A 20,897-nucleotide genomic window follows, 5' to 3' on the forward strand; every position below is an offset into this window, starting at 1 on the left:
TTTTTATTGATAAGGTCAGGAGGATAAACACCACAATGTGTAATTTAATTTAAAATCAATAACATGTGGACTAAGAATGGCTCTTCAATAATAGTTGGAAAATATGCCATCATTCATAGCATTTTATCACTATCTTACAATATATAGGATGAAAATACATATATAGCCTCAAAATAATGCATGAAATAAACCTTTCAATATAAAGGAAGTATAATAGGTACTTTCCTCTTTAATCAATTGAAAGGTAGGAAGCAGGTATAGTTCATCAATCTAATGACACAATAGAACATACATAACCCTAAAAGTACATTATCAATTGTATCATGATTTAAAGAATCATATATAGGGAAGGGGATCCGCAGCTATAAAAATTTATTTACCAGACCACAATGTGTCATATAGGCATAGACCATCACAGATCCCATTGATCACTATATAGAAGGCTATTCAAGCTTATCTACCGTTCAAACAATGCAAGTAACCAACCCGATAACTAGATGTCAGCAGAGGTCGGCATAACCACCCATCCTAGGTTCCCATAAGGAACCCGACACCCGATAATATCACATGACCGGGATGACGTCCGTCCATAAAGACATATAATCATTCAACAATTACAGCTAGTTTTACTAGCTGTAATTGTTGAATGATTATATGTATCTACATGTCTATGCAAAAATATCGCAGTATTATATTATATGTGATTTGTATAAGAGCTGCACATACAGTGCAGCCTATATTCACCATCAGCATGCGGACACTCAGTACGCATGTGGGCTGTGGCTTCCCTGGCTTCCTCCGGCTGCCGTATCTTTATGGACGGACATCATCCTGGTCATGTGATATTATCGGGTGCCGCCCTGACATGATGCGGCGACTGGGGGGCGTCAGTGGTTGCCATGGCAGTGCATGCATCACGATGGGTGTTGCCTGCTTCCTGATTTGTGCATGCTAGTATAAAATACTGCAGTTACCATCAGAGCATTGCCCATGGACAAAGGCGTTGCTGAAACGCACGTAGGGCGTGTTCGTGGACTTGTTTGGCTTCACTTATTGCAGGTAAATTACCTCTTAATATCTTCTTGTAAATCCTTATGGGAACCTAGGATGGGTGGTTATGCCGACCTCTGCTGACATCTAGTGGTCGGGTTGGCTACTTGCATTGTTTGAACGGTAGATAAGCTTAAAGAGGAAATTACCTATTATACTTCCTTTATATTGAAAGGTTTATTTCATGCATTATTTTGAGGCTATATATGTATTTTCATCCTATATATTGCAAGATAGTGATAAAATGCTATGAATGATGGCATATTTTGCAACTATTATTGAAGAGCCATTCTTAGTCCACATGTTATTAATTTTAAATTAAATTACACATTGTGGTGTTTATCCTCCTGACCTTATCAATAAAAAATATTGTTTGCATTTAATAGGACTTTGATCGTCTTTTCCTCTTTTTTCTTTTCCTGTAATTACGATTGTCCTTAGACTGTCCATTTGTTCCACAAAATTATGGTTATAAAATAATTATGATGAATTGTGAATAATCATGGGGATTAATCAGTTGCCAATTTTATGTATATACTTAATCTTTACTGTGTTTTGCACAGGCCTTTGGTTGGCTAACATGGACTATATAGCTAGGGAAAATACCTGGCTTCAACAAATCGATAAGGTTTTTGGTGGATCCTCTACCACGGTACTGATGAATGACGACCAACAGGATTGTGATGCCTTATTTGCGGAGATTCAGAGGGCTCTGTTTAAACGAACAAAACTATGGTGGAACCGCATGTTTCTTGAGAAGTATATTACATTACATCTGATACCAAGAGGGTTACGTATACGTTTCACTCCTAGTTTCCCTGTGGAAGATGAGTCCTTCATTCCCCAATGGGAGGAGGCCTGCAATACATGTTCAAACACTCTGATGAGGTTGCTGGTGGACCTTAACACTGCTGCTATAGCTAAATTGGACCAACAGTTGGAATCACAGCAAGCCAACTTTAGGTCCATGTGCCCCGCAGACAAGCTAAGTGAATATGAGATGTCCATGGGAAAGAAATTGGATAATTTGGTTCATAAAATACATGAGACTCAATCTTCTAAAGTTAGAAGAGATCAATCTGATCTTATGCATAAAAATATTTAGAATTAGAAACAAATATCAACATCAGTTACACCAAGTGATGAACTACATTCATCAACATCTGTCACATCTCTTAGTGATTCCTCTGATGGTCAATCCGGTACTAGAATCACACGTTCCGGGATACGGAGAAACGTGATTGGAAACTTTAATTATCGATCCCATAAGCGTTATCAATCCAAAACTGGTGATAGTGATAAATCAAAGGTAATCAATTTGAGTTCTCTTAATCTTTCCTCCTTTGACTTGTCTTTACTTGCGAGGGGTCTTTCCTTCTCCCCCACTATGAGGTTCAATGAATTCACTGCCATAAAAGATTTAAATTTGTTTGCACGTTCCTTGATTTTCAAGAAGTACTTTTATGATGAGACATTATGTTCTTTGTTTCCATCAGAAAAGGAACAATCGGCCTTGAAAATTCTTGAGGAACTATCCATTGAACATTCATCTGGGGAGGGAGGTAAGATCCCGGCTTGTATTGCACCTAAGTCAACCAAATTTCCACTCCTTTCTACATCTACCAATATTGACTTGTTTGTACAAATTGTGTCAAAGAAATTTAAAAAAATTCCTAAAAATATCACCCATGACAATTTGTCTATGGGTGAGCGCACACGTCTACGTGAATTGCAACAAATATCCGGAGTGGTTATTAACCCAGCGGATAAAGGTAGTAACGTTGTCATCTGGCCCACCCCAATGTACGAGAAGGAAGCTCTTCGTCAACTTCAGAATATTACATGTTATAAGCGGCTTACCTTCAACCCTTTGGGGAAATTTAAACAATTATTATCTGATATAATTGGGGAAGGGCTAGATGACAAAGTTATCACCAAGAGTTTGGCTACTGCTTTACAGATTAAAGAACCAACTATTTCAACTTTTTATTTATTGCCAAAGTTGCATAAAAATATGGAAACACCTCCTGGCCGCCCAATTATATCAGGTTGTGGCAATTATCTCGAACATGTTAACAAATGGATTGATCATTATCTCCAGCCGATGGTCGAGTGCCTTCCTTCTTTCTTGAGAGATACTGGTGATCTCCTCAGAAAGGTGGACGGGCTACACCTTGGTAAAAATACCCATATGGTTACAGGAGATATTGAATCTCTCTATACGAGTATTAAACACGTAGACGGTCTACGAGCGACTAAATTCTTTTTGGACACATCTAATATGTCAAGGCCTACCAGCAATTTCCTCTTGTCACTCCTTGAATTTGCATTGATGCATAATTTTTTTACGTTTAAGGGGTCCTTTTACCTGCAGCTCCAGGGTACAGCAATGGGCGCATCATACGCACCATCTTATGCTAATCTGTTCCTGGGGCTGTGGGAGAGGGACCTCCTCCTGTCAGATCAGGAGTTATTGATGGACCGCGTCCTTTTTTGGGCGCGGTACATTGATGACACTTTCCTGATCTGGTAGGGGACTGCTGATGAATTACATCAATTTATGATTTTTCTGAATACTAATGAATTAAATATTAAAATTACGTATCAATGGTCATATGATTTAATTGAGTTCCTGGATGTGACATTAAAGAGAGATGAACAGGATGTTATACAAACAGACCTGTATAGAAAGCCTATGTCCACCAATGTATTGCTTCATGCATCCTCCTCCCATCCGAAATTCATGGTGAATGCGGTTCCTATTGGACAATTTCTAAGATTACGGCGTGTATGTTTCATGGATGCCGACTTTGAAAGGCAGTCAGTGGATCTCATTGCCCGCTTTAGTGAACGGTGATATGGTAGGAGGGCACTTAAATGTGCCTATCATAGAGCAAAATACTCTACTAGACATTCCCTACTATATTCCCAGAAAAAGGAAATATCTAATGACACTGTTCGATTGATTACCAACTTTCACGCTGAATCTGACTCTATGCGTAAGTGTCTTGAGCAGGCATGGCCAGTTTTACAGGCCGATCCGATTTTGGCAAAAATTGTCCCTAATAGACTTCTAATAACGTTTCGTAGGTCTAAAAATCTAAAAGATTATTTGGTGCACAGTCATCATGACGTAAGTTCACAGAGGACACTATGGGATATGAATAGGAGAAGGGTGGTTAGTGGATGTGCTCCTAGTCTTGGACTAACAACAAGACCGCTAAAAGACCGTGTAAGAGAACATGTGTTGGGGATTTTGGCGGCACCCGATGTTTTTGACACATCTACATTAAAAACCATCCCTAGATATTTTTTAGAACATCATCAGGCAAATGGAGCCCTTCTGAAGGTTCGAGGCATCGACATGGTCGATATGGGTATTAGAGGGGGCAATTTGGGCAAGCGGTTGGCCCAACTTGAGACCAGATGGATACGGACATTGTCCACTCTTTATCCATCTGGTCTCAATGAAAACATCAGTTTTGTCCCTTTTATATAATTGAGTGCTGCCTATATGTATGTACAGATATTTATGTGCATTTATTAGGTATGTGTATGTATATACATATACATATGCATAAACAATACATCGGTATCTGTGTAATTTGTGGTTTTAATGTTTTTATATTTTAACTTTTCTAGGATGGTAACTCGTTTTGGGCTCATATTTTTGTATCATATACATAATTGGCCGGTCTGGATCTTCTCCATCTCAGCTACAGTTAACTATTGGATACAGTCCCTATGGAATTGTTGAATGATTATATGTATCTACATGTCTATGCAAAAATATTGCAGTATTATATTATATGTGATTTGTATAAGAGCTGCATGTACAGTGCAGCCTATATTCACCATCAGCATGCGGACACTCAGTACGCATGCGGGCTGTGGCTTCCCTGGTTCCCTCCGGCTGCCGTATCTTTATGGACGGATGTCATCCCGGTCATGTGATATTATCGGGTGCCGCCCCGACATGACACGGCGGCCGGGGGCGTCAGCGGTTGCCATGGCAGTGCATGCGTCACGATGGGTGTTGCCCGCTTCCTGATTTGTGCACGCTAGTATAAAATACTGCAGTTACCATCAGAGCATTGCCCCTGGATGAAGGCGTTGCCGAAACGCGCGTAGGGCGTGTTCGTGGACTTGTTTGGCTTCACTTATTGCAGGTAAATTACCTCTGAATATCTTCTTGTAAATCTCTGCTGACATCTAGTGGTCGGGTTGGCTACTTGCATTGTTTGAATGGTAGATAAGCTTGAATAGCCTTCTATATAGTGATCAATGGGATCTGTGATGGTCTATGTCTATATGACACATTGTGGTCTGGTAAATAAATTTATATAGCTGCGGATCCCTTTCCCTATATATGATTCTTTAAATCATGATACAATTGATAATGTCCTTTTAGGATTATGTATGTTCTATTGTGTCATTAGATTGATGAACTATACCTGCTTCCTACCTTTCAATTGATTAAAGAGGAAAGTACCTATTATACTTCCTTTATATTGAAAGGTTTATTTCATGCATTATTTTGAGGCTATATATGTATTTTCATCCTATATATTGCAAGATAGTGATAAAATGCTATGAATGATGGCATAGTTTGCAACTATTATTGAAGAGCCATTCTTAGTCCACATGTTATTGATTTTAAATTAAATTACACATTGTGGTGTTTATCCTCCTGACCTTATCAATAAAAAATATTGTTTGCATTTAATAGGACTTTGATCGTCTTTTCCTCTTTTTTCTTTTCCTTTATATGAGGTGTCAGCTTCTGCCTGTTCTGCAAAGAATTAAGGAAAAGGGAGCTTCCTATAGATGGGGGCATCTATTTCACCTGATCGTATGTTACAATGGTGCACAATTCCTCATGAAACACCCGGAGGATTTGGAAGGTCTCTTTCATTTTTTGGACACCTTGGCAGTTGAGATCCCCAACTGGCTACAGATGGACAGACCTCCCGGCTTCCCTCAAAGAAGGAGAAGAGGCAGTCGTACGGCACCGAGACCACAGTGGAGTACACGGGAGTCAGCGATTGTGGGGGAGCCCGCTGTTGGAGCTCTGGACTGATGGTCTGGCACCTGATTTAATCTCTTTGTCCTTCCTGATGGAATTACAGATGGCGAGAGGGGTTTGTGTGACTCCTTGGCCCTCGTAGTATGGAAGGGGGCCCTGTGGGCATCTCTACGCTGCGTGGACTACTCTCGCCTTTATTTATACTGATGGACTCAGTGCCACATTTAGCATTAGCTCAAGTTTGAATGTTCTCATATTTGACATGGAATGTTACTGGTTAATGTTTTGTTTTTTTTAAGCGGAGTGCCTCTCACCTCGACGCCTGATGAAGGAGAGCTGCAAAGTGAGGAGTTGGATAGAACACATTGTGTATTTTCATTTATGCCTTAAGTCTGACTAGCTCTGACCCATGGTTTTCCTTGTACCCCAAGGGGTTTTCCTCCAATTTGAGGACACCAGGTCTCAAACGTGTGTTGAGACTATACAATTTCACATATTCTCATTCACTGTTTTGCTACTTATTTTGTTTGTTTCTCTGCTCTTCTCTTCCTTTTTCTGCGTCCACTTCCGCTTTCATCCACCTTAAACTTTAGACCTCTTTCCCCCTCCCCTTCCTTTTCTACACTCTACCCTTCCTACCCCGTCTTTGTATGCAGGGGGGGCAACTCCACCCCGATAGGTAGTCATGCACAGCCAGGTGAATGCTGAGATGAAAAGCAGAACTATTAATGTTAAGGGACTACATAGTCCGAGCAAGAGGTCTATTTTAATGAATATGTTGAGAAGGTCTCATGTTCAAATTGCTTTTTTACAGGAAACGCACATGTGCAAATGCAAGCCTTTCAGGATGTCGAGTCGTTGGTATCCCGAGGTTTATCACAGCTTCTCTCCTAACTCAAAGTCCAGTGGGACAAGTATCCTCATCTCTCGTTCCGTGCCCTGGGAGTTTCTGGATTCTCGGAGTGATGACGTGGGTCGGCTGCTTTTGGTTAAGGGTAGGATCGCCTCGCATACATACACCTTAGCCTCACTGTACTTACCCGATGTGGGTCAAATTACGGCACTGGCTGGCTTCCTGGAATCTATGGAGGAGTTAGTGGAGGGCACGCTCATTTTAGGGGGTGATTTCAATATAACTTTAAATCCGGCCCAGGATACCTCCACGGGCTCATCCGCACACCCATTGTCTGCCTTACGTAAGCCTAGACGCATGATACACGATTATCAACTGGAAGATACTTGGAGGCTTCATCATCCGTCGGACAGGGACTACTCTTTTTTATTCTGCAGCCCAAGGGGTCTATTCCAGAATTGATTACCTCTTTATTAAACATAATGATCTGGCTAGAGTGTCCCAAATTCAAATAGAAAATATCACTTTCTCAGACCATGCCCTCTGTACGGTTACAATACTGCTACAATCTCCAGTTCCACACCAGTGGCAGTGGAAACTGAACACATCCCTCTTGGACAATCCTGAAGTCCAAACTGTGATACAAAACGCCTTGGCAGCGTACTTTGCAATAAATACTTTGGAGAATAGTTCCCCAACTTCAAAATGGGAGGCCCATAAATGCATCATCAGAGGCGTATTTATCCAACAGGGGGCAAGGCTAAAAAGGGAACGTGAGCTAGAGATTTCTACACTTTTAGTGCAGTTGAAAGAACTAGAAACTCGGTGCAAACAACTATCCTCGGTGGAGGTGGGTGGAGCCCTTTTTACAGCTAGGGATGATCTGCGGAAATTGCTTACATCTAAAGCAAAAGGGGTCCTGGCTCGGTGTCGGCGACACTTTTATGAATATGGAAATAAATGTAGTAAGACATTAGCGAGGGCCCTTAGACAGCAACAAGCCTCAACCTTTATCTCGAAGATTGCTTCCCTGTCCTCCCAAAATATCTTGTTACATTCTTCACGGGAAATTGCGGAAACCTTTAAAGAATTCTATGAGGCTCTTTATAATTTAGAGGAAAACGTCCTTCCAAAATCATCAACTGCCCGGAATTGTAAAATTGTGGATTATATCAGAAAGGCAAAAATGCCGCGGATGAGGGATGCGGAGGTGGCGGCGTTGGAACTTCCAATATCAAACCAGGAGCTCTAGGATGCCATAGCATCGTCCAAGCCTGACAAAGCACCGTGTCCTGATGGTCTGCCCTTTCCATACTACAAAAATCTAAGAGACATACTAACCCTACATCTTTTGTTGGCCTTCAACTCCAGGGCTCAAGCGGACTTTGTCCCTAATGCGGATTCATTGAGGACGCATATCACGGTAATACATAAGGCGGGGAAAGACCCGACACAATGCGCTAGTTATCGTCCAATATCGTTTCTAAACGTGGACACTAAACTTTTTGCTAAAATTCTTTCTTGCAAACAGATTGGCTGCTTTGCTCCCAGGGATAATCCATTCAGCCCAAACAGGGTTTATTGCGGGTCGTGAGGCCCGCGACAACACTATCAAAGTCATAAACCTAATGTATAGGGTTAAATCAGGGGGCATCCCGTCCATGCTGCTCTCGACCGACGCCGAAAAGGCGTTCAACAGAGTAGACTGGACATTTATGGACGCCACACTCAGGAGTCTGGGGTTGGGGAATGGAATGTTAAGGATATTATCTCTTTACTCAGCTCCTTGAGCTAGGGTACTGGTGAATGGGATCCTTTCGGATTCATTTAATATTTCGAATGGTACCCATCAAGGGTGCCCGTGATCTCCACTGATATTCATCCTGACTCTGGAACCCTTCCTCAGACATGTACGAGCTAGCAGAGATATCGCGGTTATTGCAGTTCGCCAGACCATGCATAAAGTAGCTGCATTTGCGGATGACCTTCTATTCTTTATCTCCACACCTAGGATATCCCTCCCTAATTTGATTAAAGAATTTTAGGTATACTCTCAACTATCAAATTTTAAAATTAATTTCACAAAGTCTGAAGCGGTAAACATTAATCTCTGTCCCAAGGAAGTGGAGGAGTTAAAGTCAACCTTTAGTTTCAGGTGGGCGGCCCAATCTCTCAGCTATCTGGGCATACGCCTTACTAGTGACCTCAATCTCCTGTTCCAAAACAATTTTCCTACTCTGCTTGCCTCGATTAGAAGGGACTGTGACCGAAGGAGGAAATCTTTGTTCTCCTGGTTTGGTAGATGCCAAATCTACAAGATGAACATTTTCCCTAGGATCTTGTACTTGTTGCAAGCTCTCCCAATCAAGATTTCCCTTGCCTTTTTAAGACTCTCAAATCGGTCCAATCCTCTTGTATATGGGTGGGGAGACCAGCTCGCATAAGATGAGCAATTCTGTCAAGAGCCAAGCATAGAGGGGGTATTGGGCTGCCTGATATAAGGCTTTATCACTTGGCGGGTCACCTTACCAGAATTATTGATTGGTGCAGGAACGATACACAGAAAGCATGGGTGCAGATAGAGCAGTCCTTCTCCCCAATACCTTTAAATAAATTACCGTGGGTACTATCTGAGGCTTCCATGATGCTAAAATCACACCCGACCCTTGGCCCAACGGTAACATATTGCGACATGGCTCAGGTCCGCGCAGGTTTGAATCCTTCCCATTCTAGGATGACACCAATCTTAAGCCATCCCTCGTTCGAACCAGGTAAAATAGACCACATATTCCAACTCTGGGTGAGCAATGGGAGGGACCGAGCGGAGGTTTTTGGGGACGATTCGAGGTGGCCGTCGGTGTCCACATTAGCTGCTAGCCAGACCCCAGCCCCGTTAGGACAGTAGAGATGCTTGCAACTCGCACATTTCTTCAGTAAGCTACCTCCTAAGGCCCACTTTTGCTTCCCAAGACACAATTTGAACTAATATGTGGGGGTGGGGGCCCTGTGCACCACTCACTTTCGGGAGTTTACGCTATGTTGCCCTCCCCCCCTGATCAGACTCCTCCTCCTTTCATAATACAACGGGAACGGCACCTCGGTATTGCTCTCACCCCGGCCCAGAGGGAACAAGTGTTTTCTCTCGCACACAGTTCATCTATCAGTTCTAGGTTCCAGGAGGCCAGCTACAAATTGCTCTCTAGATGGTATAGGGTACCGACTAAGGTGCACGCCATTTATCCTTCAGCTGACCCCACTTGCTGTAGGTGCGGTAAGGAGGAGGGAACATTATTACATGGGTTTTGGGAATGTGCGGTGATCTGTCCGTTTTGGACTGGTGTCTCCGACATCATCCAGAGAGTGTCTGGCACTGCTGGGGAGATTGGGCCGGCCGCCTTCTTGCTTCATCACTGTGAGATCTACAAATCCTCTCTGAAGAAATTCCTCATCATGGTTGCCAGGTCATGCATCCCAAAGAGATGGAAAAGTCAAGCGCCACCCACTGTTGCACAATGGATAGCCAGAACCAATGAACTCATGCATATGGAGGATCTGACTTCTTCTGTGCATGAGTCCTATTTGAAATTCTGGGCTACGTGGAGAGAGTGGATGGATTTCCAACAGACAATGGAGTATCGAGAGTTGCTGGGTGACCGCCCGGGGTCCCATGATGAGATGTAATGGTAGGTCTAGTGATGCGTTATCCTCAGAGCCGGGGAGATGGAGTACTGCCGTACCTGTGTACCCCCCCTCTACCCCCTCCCGCACTCCTCTTTTCTCCCCCTTTACCTTGTCTCTTTATTTCCCCCCTCTATTTTCTACTTTCTTTTTATCCGCTCCATTTTCTTATTTCCCTTTTGCTTTGTTCTATTTTATTATATTCTTTATATGCTTCCTACAGCTTCTGTCATGTTTCTTCATTTATATTTAAAACCCTGGAATCTTGCATTCGTGTATGCTACCAAACAGGCGATATGTTGTCATATCATTGTGATTTATGCTAATCTTTTGTTTCACCTGTTTTGAATGCTCTTTGGTTATGGCAATTAGGCCATCAGGCCTTTGGATTGACATGTTATGTTCATCTGGATTCCATTTAAATAAATAAAGAATTTAAAAAAAAAAAATACAGTTTTGGGCCTACTTTGGGGGCCATTATACAGTGTGGGGACTACTTGGGGACCATTATGTAGTGTGGAATCACTATTTTATGGAAAGATACTTTTTCGTTTTGCAATATTAAAAAATAAGTAAGAATTAATTAAGAATTGGTTTTTATGGGATGTCCTATTGTTTTTAGATTAACTCTCCTTTTTTGTATATTTTAACACGATGGAATAAAGATGGCCTAAACTTTTAATTGTTGCATCATGCATCAGAGTGATGTACAGCAGGGGAAATAAATATCGATCAAGTCACCAATTTTCTAAGTAAATATATTTCTAAAGGTGCTATTGACAAGAATTTTTCACCTGATGATGGTAACAACTCATTCAATCCATATAGGCAAAGAAATCAAACCATAGATGTCCATTAATTAAGTTATGTGTAGCAATGAGAAATGACACAGGGAAACACGCCTACTGAAGGTTATTTAATACTTCATACAAAAGGCTTTGCTGGTGATGACAGCTTCAAGATGCCTCCTGTATGGAGACAATAGTTGTTGCAAATCTCCGCAATAACCCAAGAAAACTAGGTGCCACCACCGCTCATTTAGACAGGCCGATTGGTCATCCTTTACTGGTAATGTTTGGCCTCACAAAGCTTCAGGGATGCCATTTATAGAGCAAAAGGAACAAAACTATTATATTTTATATATTTAATTATTAGAAAAGTAGGCGGTGTTTATAAATATACACAAAAGATTTTATAAAGGGGTCAAGACAATACAGTATATACAGTTACATTAAATTAATGAATAAATAAGGAAAAGCACTTGACCTGTGGTTGCAGAGATGGTACAATTTTGGAGGGCAGCGCTCCTATTGAAATATGGAACAATATTATAGTGAGCTACAGCTATTTGAGATTGAACAGTGATGAAAATTCAGAAAATTTATTAGATATCCCACATACTACATACAGTACTCCCACATACTGTACCTCTCTTTTGCAACCTTAGTTGTAGACTGGTCATTGGGAAGTGTCTCGGGTCCCAAAAATTATGGGATCCCTGTTTTTCAGGATATCTGGCTCCCTGAAGGTCCCAGCCTTGAGACATTAATGCTATATTTCCTATTATTATTATTTTAGTTTTATGTAGATGAAAAATATGATGTATATAGCCACATGCATCGGACCAATATTAATTTGAAGCTAATAGGCAGGCCTCACAGTGATGCGAGTAGATATGTTATGTTCGCCATTTTGCTACAAAACTGAAACTATGTCTCCCATAACTATGCCTGCGACAAGAACCCCAATAGTCATAACTGAACTCCAGTCTACCTGTGGCTGGTCCTTTGAAGCCAGGAAGAGTTTATCTATTAAGGTGACAGAAGTGTTACTTCTTAGGGCGGCGTCAAACGCTACTATATATCGGGCGATATGTCGTCGGGGTCACGGATTCCGTGACACACATCCGGCATCGTTAGACATATCGTAGCATGTGACAGCTACGAACGACTGTGAAGGAGCAAAAATACTCACCCTATCGTTGCTCTTTGACACGTCGTTCATTTTCAAAATGTCGGTCCTCTTGTGCTCCGGTTGTTCATCGTTCCCGAGGTGGCACACATCGCTCCATGTGACACCCCGGGAACGACGAACACAGCTTACCTGCATCCCGCCGGGAATGCGGAAGGAAGGAGGTGGGCGGGATGTTACATCACGCTCATCTCCGCCCCTCCGCTTCTATTGGCCGGCCGCTGTGTGACGTCGCTGTGACGCCGAACGTCCCTCCCCCTTAAGGAAGAGGATGTTCGCCGCCCACAGCGACGTCGTCCGGGAGGTAAGTGCGTGTGACAGGGGGTTAACGACTTTGTGCGCCACGGGCAACTAATTGCCCGTGCCGCACAAACGACGGGGGTGGGTACGATCGCACGTGCGATCGCCCGATAGATTGTCCCGTGTGACGGCGCCCTTAGTCTATGTATACAGAGAGCCCAGCCTTTCTTTCTGCATTCTTGTAGTTGTAGCAGTTCAATTACCTGTTCACACCCAGGGGTAGTAGATGAATAGGGGCCAGATGGTAGAGTGCTAACTTTTGTTTAATTTGTAAATTATGATGAAACCATGTTTCTAATAAATTGATCCTATCTCACGATAACATTTTGACATATAATATTTTTATTTTTTCCATAGGCTACAAGTCAAATATCTGCCACCATAACCACAGAGGCGAGTTCAGCAAAAAAATTAGAAAAACACATCCTTAGTCTTCAGAAAGAAGAATCAGCTCCTCCAGTATATAGTTATGATTTACACACAGCTTCTGATAACATCAAGATGCATTTTTCAGTCATAAACTTACTGTTTTGGCTAACTCTATTGACATTACCTTGTTGTACTTACTGGTTCAAGAATATAAGGTATGTTTATGAGTGATGTGATCAATAATCTGTATGAATATTGTTGTTTAGTTAATAGTTTGACTTGGAGAAAAATATGAACAAACATGAATATTAATACTATATCTTGCCTCTGATGCAAGAGTCATCCATTCTATTAAACATTATTTAACCCCTTCATCCCCAAGCCTGAAAATACCTAACTGACCAGGCCATTTTTTGCAATTCTGACTAGTATCTTTTTGACAGGTTTTAACTCTAAAACGCTTCAACGGATCCCGGTGATTCTGACATTGTTTTTTGTGACATATTGTATTTCATGATAGTTGTAAATTTAGGCCAATATTTTATGTTTATGAAAAAATAGGAAATTTGGCAAAAATGTAGCAATTTTCAAACTTTGAAATTTTATGCCCATAAATCCAAGAGTTATGTCACACAAAATAATTACTAAATAACATTTCCCACATGTCTACTTTACATCAGGGCAATTTTTGAAGCATAATTTTTCTTTTGTTAGGAAGTTAGAAGCGTTCAAAGTTTATCGGCAATTTCTCATTTTTTCAACAAAAATTACAAAACCATTTTCTTTAGGGACCACATCACATTTGAAGTTACTTTGAGAGGCCTAGGTAACAGAAAATGTCCAAAAGTGACACCATCCTAAAAACCGCACACCTCGCAGTGCTCAAAACCACATCCAAGAAGTTTATTAACCCTTTAGGTGCTTCACAGAAAGCAAAGCAATGTGGAAGGAAAAAATGAAAATGCACTTTTTCCCTGAAAAATATTACTTTTTTCATTAAATTTTGCATTTTTACAAGGGTAATAAGAGAAAATGCACCATAGAATTTGTTGTGCAACTTCTCCTAAGTAAACCAATACCTCACATGTGGTGGAAATCTACTGTTTGGGCGCACGGCAGGGCTCGGAAGGAAAGGAGCGCCATTTGAACTTTTGAAAGCAAAATTAGCTGGAATCATTAGTGGAAGCCATGCCGCATTCGGAGACCCCCTAAGGTGCCTAAACAGTGAAAATCCCCCACAAGTGACAGTGACCCCCATTTTGGAAATGAGACTCCTCATGAAATTTATCTAGATGTTTGGTGAGCATCTTCAACACCCATCGACTTCACAGAAGTTTATAATGTTGAGACGTGAAAATAAAAAAATACATTTTCACCACAAAATTGTTACTTCAGCCAGATAACTTTTTTCACAAGGGTATCAAGGAAAAATGCACCATAAAATGTATTGTGCAATTCGTCCTGAGTACGCTGATACCTCATATATGGTAGAAAACAACTGTTTGGGTGCATGGCAAGATTCAGAAGGGAAGGAGCGTCATTTGAATTTTTTAAAGCAAAATTGGCTGGAATCATTAGTGGATGCCATGTCGCATTTGGAGAGCCCCTGATGTCCCTAAACAATGGAGCTCCCTCACAAATAACCCTTTGTAAACTAGACCCCTCAAGGAATTTATCTAGATGGTCATTGAGCACCTGGAACCCCAGAATTTTATAAAGTTGAGTCTTGAAAATGAAAATAATTCTTTATCTAAAAAATATTGTGTTCACCCCACATGATTCAAATTCACTAGGGTAACAGGAGATAATAAACCATCCAAACTGTTGTGCAATTTCTCTTGAGTACACCAACACCCCATATGTGGTCTAAAACTACTTTTGAGGCACAGTACAAAGTGAAGAATAGAAAGAGCGCCATATTGGAGTTCAGATTTCATTGGAATAGTTTGTGGGTGCCATGTCACATTGACGGAGGTACCAGAACAGCAGAAACACCCCACAAGTGACCCCATGTTACAAACTGTTCCACTTAATTCATTCATCCAGGGGTGCAGTGAGCATATTGACACTGCAGATGTGTCTGAAAATGTTATACTATTGGGCAGTGAACAAAAAAATAACATTTTTGAGGGGGGCGGGGGAGCCATAACTTTTTTCCAGAGCCTTTGTGCTACCAGTAATGTGGAAGCCCCCTATATTTCTGTTAACTGATGATGGACCTGAATGGGGTGATTTCGTTGGTTGAGTTGAATGCTATTTGGAGGCAATTTTTGAACAGAACATTCTGAATCAGTTCCCATTTATCCTGTACTCTATGCTGAGCACTTACATCGGGGTTTCCATCTCCATCTCCGAAATACTTGATTCAGGTGAAACCTGCAATGTGATCCATTCACTAATAAGGCAGCAGTGTTACTTCGGACTCTGTTTGGCCTCTGTTCTGAGGTGTCCATCTTTTTAAAGGTGAACAAAACTGTTGATGACTGCACAGTGGTTTGGTGACTTTATTCCATTGGTCAGTACGATTACTGCGATATCAGGTTTATATATATTTTTTTAGGTTTGGCAACTATCTCACTAAAAACACTTTTTACAAAATCACTGCATTACTGAATTTTGAAGGCTGTAGTTTTTTTTTATTTTTCTGCCGACAGAGTCATGTGAGGGCTTGTTTTTGTGGGATGATTGGGAGTGTTTATTGCTGCCATTTTAGGCCACAGAATATTTTTTGATCACTTTTTATTCCACTTTTTGTGAGGCCTGCGACACACATCCGTGCCGCCGGTACGTGTTTGCCATTTTTTAAACGTACCGGCGGCACGGAGACACGTACAGCAATGCTACCCTATTGTAGCAGGTACACACACGTAAAACAATACGGAATGTGTGTCCGTGTCCAAATGTACGTGTGTGCGTTTTCCAATACGCTGACATGTCCATGTGTTCCCGCAGCACGGCTGTCACACGGCCCGCACCCGTACCACACGGATGTAGTGTGGATGCGATCCCGTGTGACATGCGCCGGAGAAAACACACATGTCAGAGAAAAAAAAAAATCTTAACTCACCTTCTCCAGCCCTCCTGTCTCTGCCGCTGCTGTCACTTGCTGCCGACCGCTGCTCATTATGCTCATTTAATATTCACTTCACTGTGGCCGGCAGCAGCAGCAGCGGGGAGACGGCAGGGCTGGAGGCCGAAGATCAGCACCACGGACAGCAGGAAGGACCAGGTGAGTTTGCAAATTACCGCTTCTCCGTGTGTTATCGCAGATAGCACACGGAGAACACATGTGACCCGCACGTACCAGAGACACGTATTTACCTACACACAACACGCAGGGTAAATACAAGCCTTGCGGCACGTGCGTGATTTTCACGTGAGTGTGTCGGAGGCCTGAGGCAGGATCATGAAGAAACATCAATTCAAGAATTGTTTTTTTGTTTGCTTTTTTTATTTACGCCATTCACCGTGCCGTAAAAGTGACAAGACAGCTTTATTCTTCAGCTCAGTACTATTACAGTGCTACCACATTTATATTTTTTTTATGCTTTGCTGTTTTTACACCATAAAAACAATTTTATAGAAAAAAAATGTTTTTTGCATTGCTGTATTCTAAGAACTTTCACTTTTTTATTTGATGGAGCTGTATGGCAGCTTGTTTTTTTGCGGGACAAGATGATGTTTTTATCTGTACCATTTATTTGGTTTTGTTTTACATACGTACATATACATGTTTATTGGAATTTTTTTGTTCTTTATTTTCTGATTTTTTTAAATATTGTTACTAAGTTTTAAAACTTTGTTTTTACTTTTTTACTTAGTCCCTTTATGGGACAGTAGCTTTCAGTGGTCTGATCACTGATCTAATCCACAGCAATGCTTGATCACTGCAGTGGATTAGATCTGTGAGTGCTGCACTCTCATGGGGCATTTTCTCAAGGACTGCTCGGTAGAGTTGAGCGCGGTTCGCGGTTCGAGGTTCTCCAGTTCGTGGCTCGAGTGATTTTGGGGGCTGTTCTAGATCAAACTAGAACTCGAGCTTTTTGCTAAAGCTCGATAGTTCTAGATACGTTTAAGAACGGTTCTAGCAGCAAAAAGACCAGCTAATTCCTAGCTGGCTTTCCGCTGTAATAGTGTAAGTCACTCTGTGACTCACACTATTATAAAATTTCAGTGTATAGTGTGCGGGAACAGCACATTCAGATCACTGCTGTATGGATAATGGCGATCGCCATTTTTTTTTTTTTCCTTGTCTTCCTTCCCTAAGCGCGCGCGTGTAGTGGGGCGGGCCAGCATGTCAGCCAATCCCAGACACACACACAGCTAAGTGGACTTTTAGCCAGAGAAGCAACAGCATGTGTGATAGGATGTCCATGTCACATGTCCCTGCATTATAAAACCAGACATTTTCCTCCAGCACGCCATTATCTGCCTTCTGCGTCCTTGGGGTCAGTCATCACTGGCGCAGCTCCTATCGCCGATACTGCTGTGTACGCTCCATACACAGCACTGTACAGCATAAGGATAGCACTTTCTATCAGTCCTTTTAAGGGCTCATACCGGCAGGGTCAGAGCCATAGGTGACAGGTCCGTGAAAACAGAGTTTAACAGCTACACAAGATGACAGCATCTGTGTAGCTAAGGTCAGGGATTTCCTCGCTGCATTTCCCCATTAGGAGGAATAGAAAGGCAGGCTTCCTTTCCTCTACCCAGAGACCCACAACCCTGCCACTGTACCCTCCTGCCCTTTGCACACTCAAACTCATTGTTACTAAGCCATTATACTAGCAAACACTGAGTGAACTTAGTGGCATCCTAAACGTGGCTATTGGACTTCTGTATAGTCCCACTAGTGCAAAGATATTTGCAGCACGTCTGCCTGCATTGCACACTCAAACTCATTGTTACTAAGCCATTATACTAGCAAACACTGAGTGAACTTAGTGGCATCCTAAACGTGGCTATTGGACTTCTGTATTGTCCCACTAGTGCAAAGATATTTGCAGCACGTCTGCCTGCATTGCACACTCAAACTCATTGTTACTAAGCCATTATACTAGCAAACACTGAGTGAACTTAGTGGCATTCTAAACGTGGCTATTGGACTTCTGTATAGTCCCACTAGTGCAAAGATATTTGCAGCACGTCTGCCTGCACTGCACACTCAAACTCATTGTAACTAAGCCATTATACTAGCAAACACTGAGTAAACTTAGTGGCATCCTAAACGTGGCTATTGGACTTCTGTATTGTCCCACTAGTGCAAAGATATTTGCAGCACGTCTGCCTGCATTGCACACTCAAACTCATTGTTACTAAGCCATTATACTAGCAAACACTGAGTGAACTTAGTGGCATCCTAAATGTGGCTATTGAACTTCTGTATAGTTCCACTAGTGCAAAGATATTTGCAGCACGTCTGCCTGCACTGCACACTCAAACTCATTGTAACTAAGCCATTATACTAGCAAACACTGAGTGAACTTAGTGGCATCCTAAACGTGGCTATTAGACTTCTGTATTGTCCCACTAGTGCAAAGATATTTGCAGCACGTCTGCCTGCATTGCACACTCAAACTCATTGTTAATAAGCCATTATACTAGCAAACACTGAGTGAACTTAGTGGCATCCTAAACGTAGCTATTGGACTTCTGTATAGTCCCAGTAGTGCAAAGATATTTGCAGCACGTCTGCCTTCATTGCACACTCAAACTCATTGTTACTAAGCCATTATACTAGCAAAAACTGAGTGAACTTAGTGGCATCCTAAACGTGGCTATTGGACTTCTGTATAGTCCCACTAATGCAAAGATATTTGCAGCACGTCTGCCTGCACTGCACACTCAAACTCATTGTAACTAAGCCATTATACTAGCAAACACTGAGTGACCTTAGTGGCATCCTAAACGTGGCTATTGGACTTCTGTATTGTCCCACTAGTGCAAAGATATTTGCAGCACGTCTGCCTGCATTGCACACTCAAACTCATTGTTACTAAGCCATTATACTAGCAAACACTGAGGAAACTTAGTGGCATCCTAAACGTGGCTGTTGGACTTCGGTATTGTCCTACTAGTGCAAAGATATTTGCAGCACGTCTGCCCGCATTGCACACTCAAACTCATTGTAACTAAGCCATTATACTAGCAAACACTGAGTGAACTTAGTGGCATCTTAAACGTGGCTATTGGACCTCTGTTTTGTCCCACTAGTGCAAAGATATTTGCAGCACGTCTGCCTGCACTGCACACTCAAACTCATTGTAACTAAGCCATTATACTAGCAAACACTGAGTGAACTTAGTGGCATCCTAAACGTGGCTATTGGACTTCTGTATAGTCCCAGTAGTGCAAAGATATTTGCAGCACGTCTGCCTGCATTGCACACTCAAACTCATTGTAACTAAGCCATTATACTAGCAAACACTGAGTGAACTTAGTGGCATCCTAAACGTGGCTATTGGACTTCTGTATTGTCCCACTAGTGCAAAGATATTTGCAGCACGTCTGCCTGCATTGCACACTTAAACTCATTGTTACTAAGTCATTATACTAGTAAACACTGAGTGAACTTAGTGGCATCCTAAACGTGGCTATTGGACTTCTGTATAGTCCCAGTAGTGCAAAGATATTTGCAGCACGTCTGCCTGCATTGCACACTCAAACTCATTGTTACTAAGCCATTATACTAGCAATTTATGCTGCCAGTTTAAGTGCCGTAGTTGCATTGTCAGGGATAATTATTGTTGTTTATTCTGCTGTTAATAAAGCTAGACCACCGCTGCAATCTACACCACCTCTCAATTTTTACTACCACATTTTAAGTGCACAATCTTGTCGCAATCAACATGAGTGGCAAAATGACAGATGCTGGTGGAAAGGGGCAGAGGCGTGTTGTAAAAGGAAAAAAAGGGTTTGTCCGTGGGGAAGGTGGCAAAGCTCCATTAACATATGCTGAAGATAAACCATCTACCAGCAAAAGTAAGATGTCTACTACTTACCGTGGACAATCCAATGTGCTCCCTTTTTTACGGACACGAACAACAGGAACAAAGGTAGATGATGGCCAAAAAAGGAAAATGTTTGAATGGATCTGAAGTGGTCCAACAAGTGCCCTCTCAGCCACCTCAACTACTGCATCCAAAAAACACCAGTCCTCTGAGTTGTCATCCCAATCAAACTTGCTTTCTCCCAGCTCTGAAGTCTCCATCAGCCCTGCAGAGTATGGTGGAACTGAGATGGCTGAGTCTGCAGAGCTGTTCAGTCACACTATAGCCTGGGAATCAGAGGTCTGCTCCCAAGCTACAGTGAGTACAGACCAGGAAATGGTCTGCAGTGATCCCCAGAACCTTTGTGACTCTGATTCAGGCCGTGAGGACCAAGTTTCTGAGCATAATGTTGACCCTTTGTCACAAACTGTAACACCTGTGGTTATAGACAATGAGGAACATACTGATGACGATGAGACGCAGATACCAGATTGGGATGACAACTTAAATATTCGGTCAGGGCAAGAAGAGGCTCGGTCTGAGGGTGAGGGGAGTGCAAACACAACAATTGATGATGAAGTTCTAGATCCCACCTACTGTCAACCCACAGTCAGGCACTCGAGGAGGTCAACAGAGGCGGTGGAGGAGGATGCAACCGACG

The 20,897-nt window shown here is 42.1% G+C and overlaps 1 protein-coding gene across 6 annotated transcripts in view; it reads left to right on the top strand.

Annotated features, from left to right (window-relative positions):
• PGAP1 (post-GPI attachment to proteins inositol deacylase 1) overlaps positions 1 to 20,897 on the top strand; it is a 1,652,111-nt gene that overhangs the window by 1,497,420 nt on the left and 133,794 nt on the right. For all 6 annotated transcript variants that reach the window (XM_075317804.1, XM_075317801.1, XM_075317803.1 and 3 more), the window contains one exon: positions 13,236 to 13,462. In XM_075317804.1, coding sequence (XP_075173919.1) covers positions 13,236 to 13,462 — 227 coding nt within the window. The remainder of the gene's footprint in view (positions 1 to 13,235; positions 13,463 to 20,897) is intronic.

The sequence above is a fragment of the Anomaloglossus baeobatrachus genome, chromosome 7 (genome assembly GCF_048569485.1).
Source record: "Anomaloglossus baeobatrachus isolate aAnoBae1 chromosome 7, aAnoBae1.hap1, whole genome shotgun sequence".
In the NCBI taxonomy this organism is placed as follows: Eukaryota; Metazoa; Chordata; class Amphibia; order Anura; family Aromobatidae; genus Anomaloglossus; species Anomaloglossus baeobatrachus.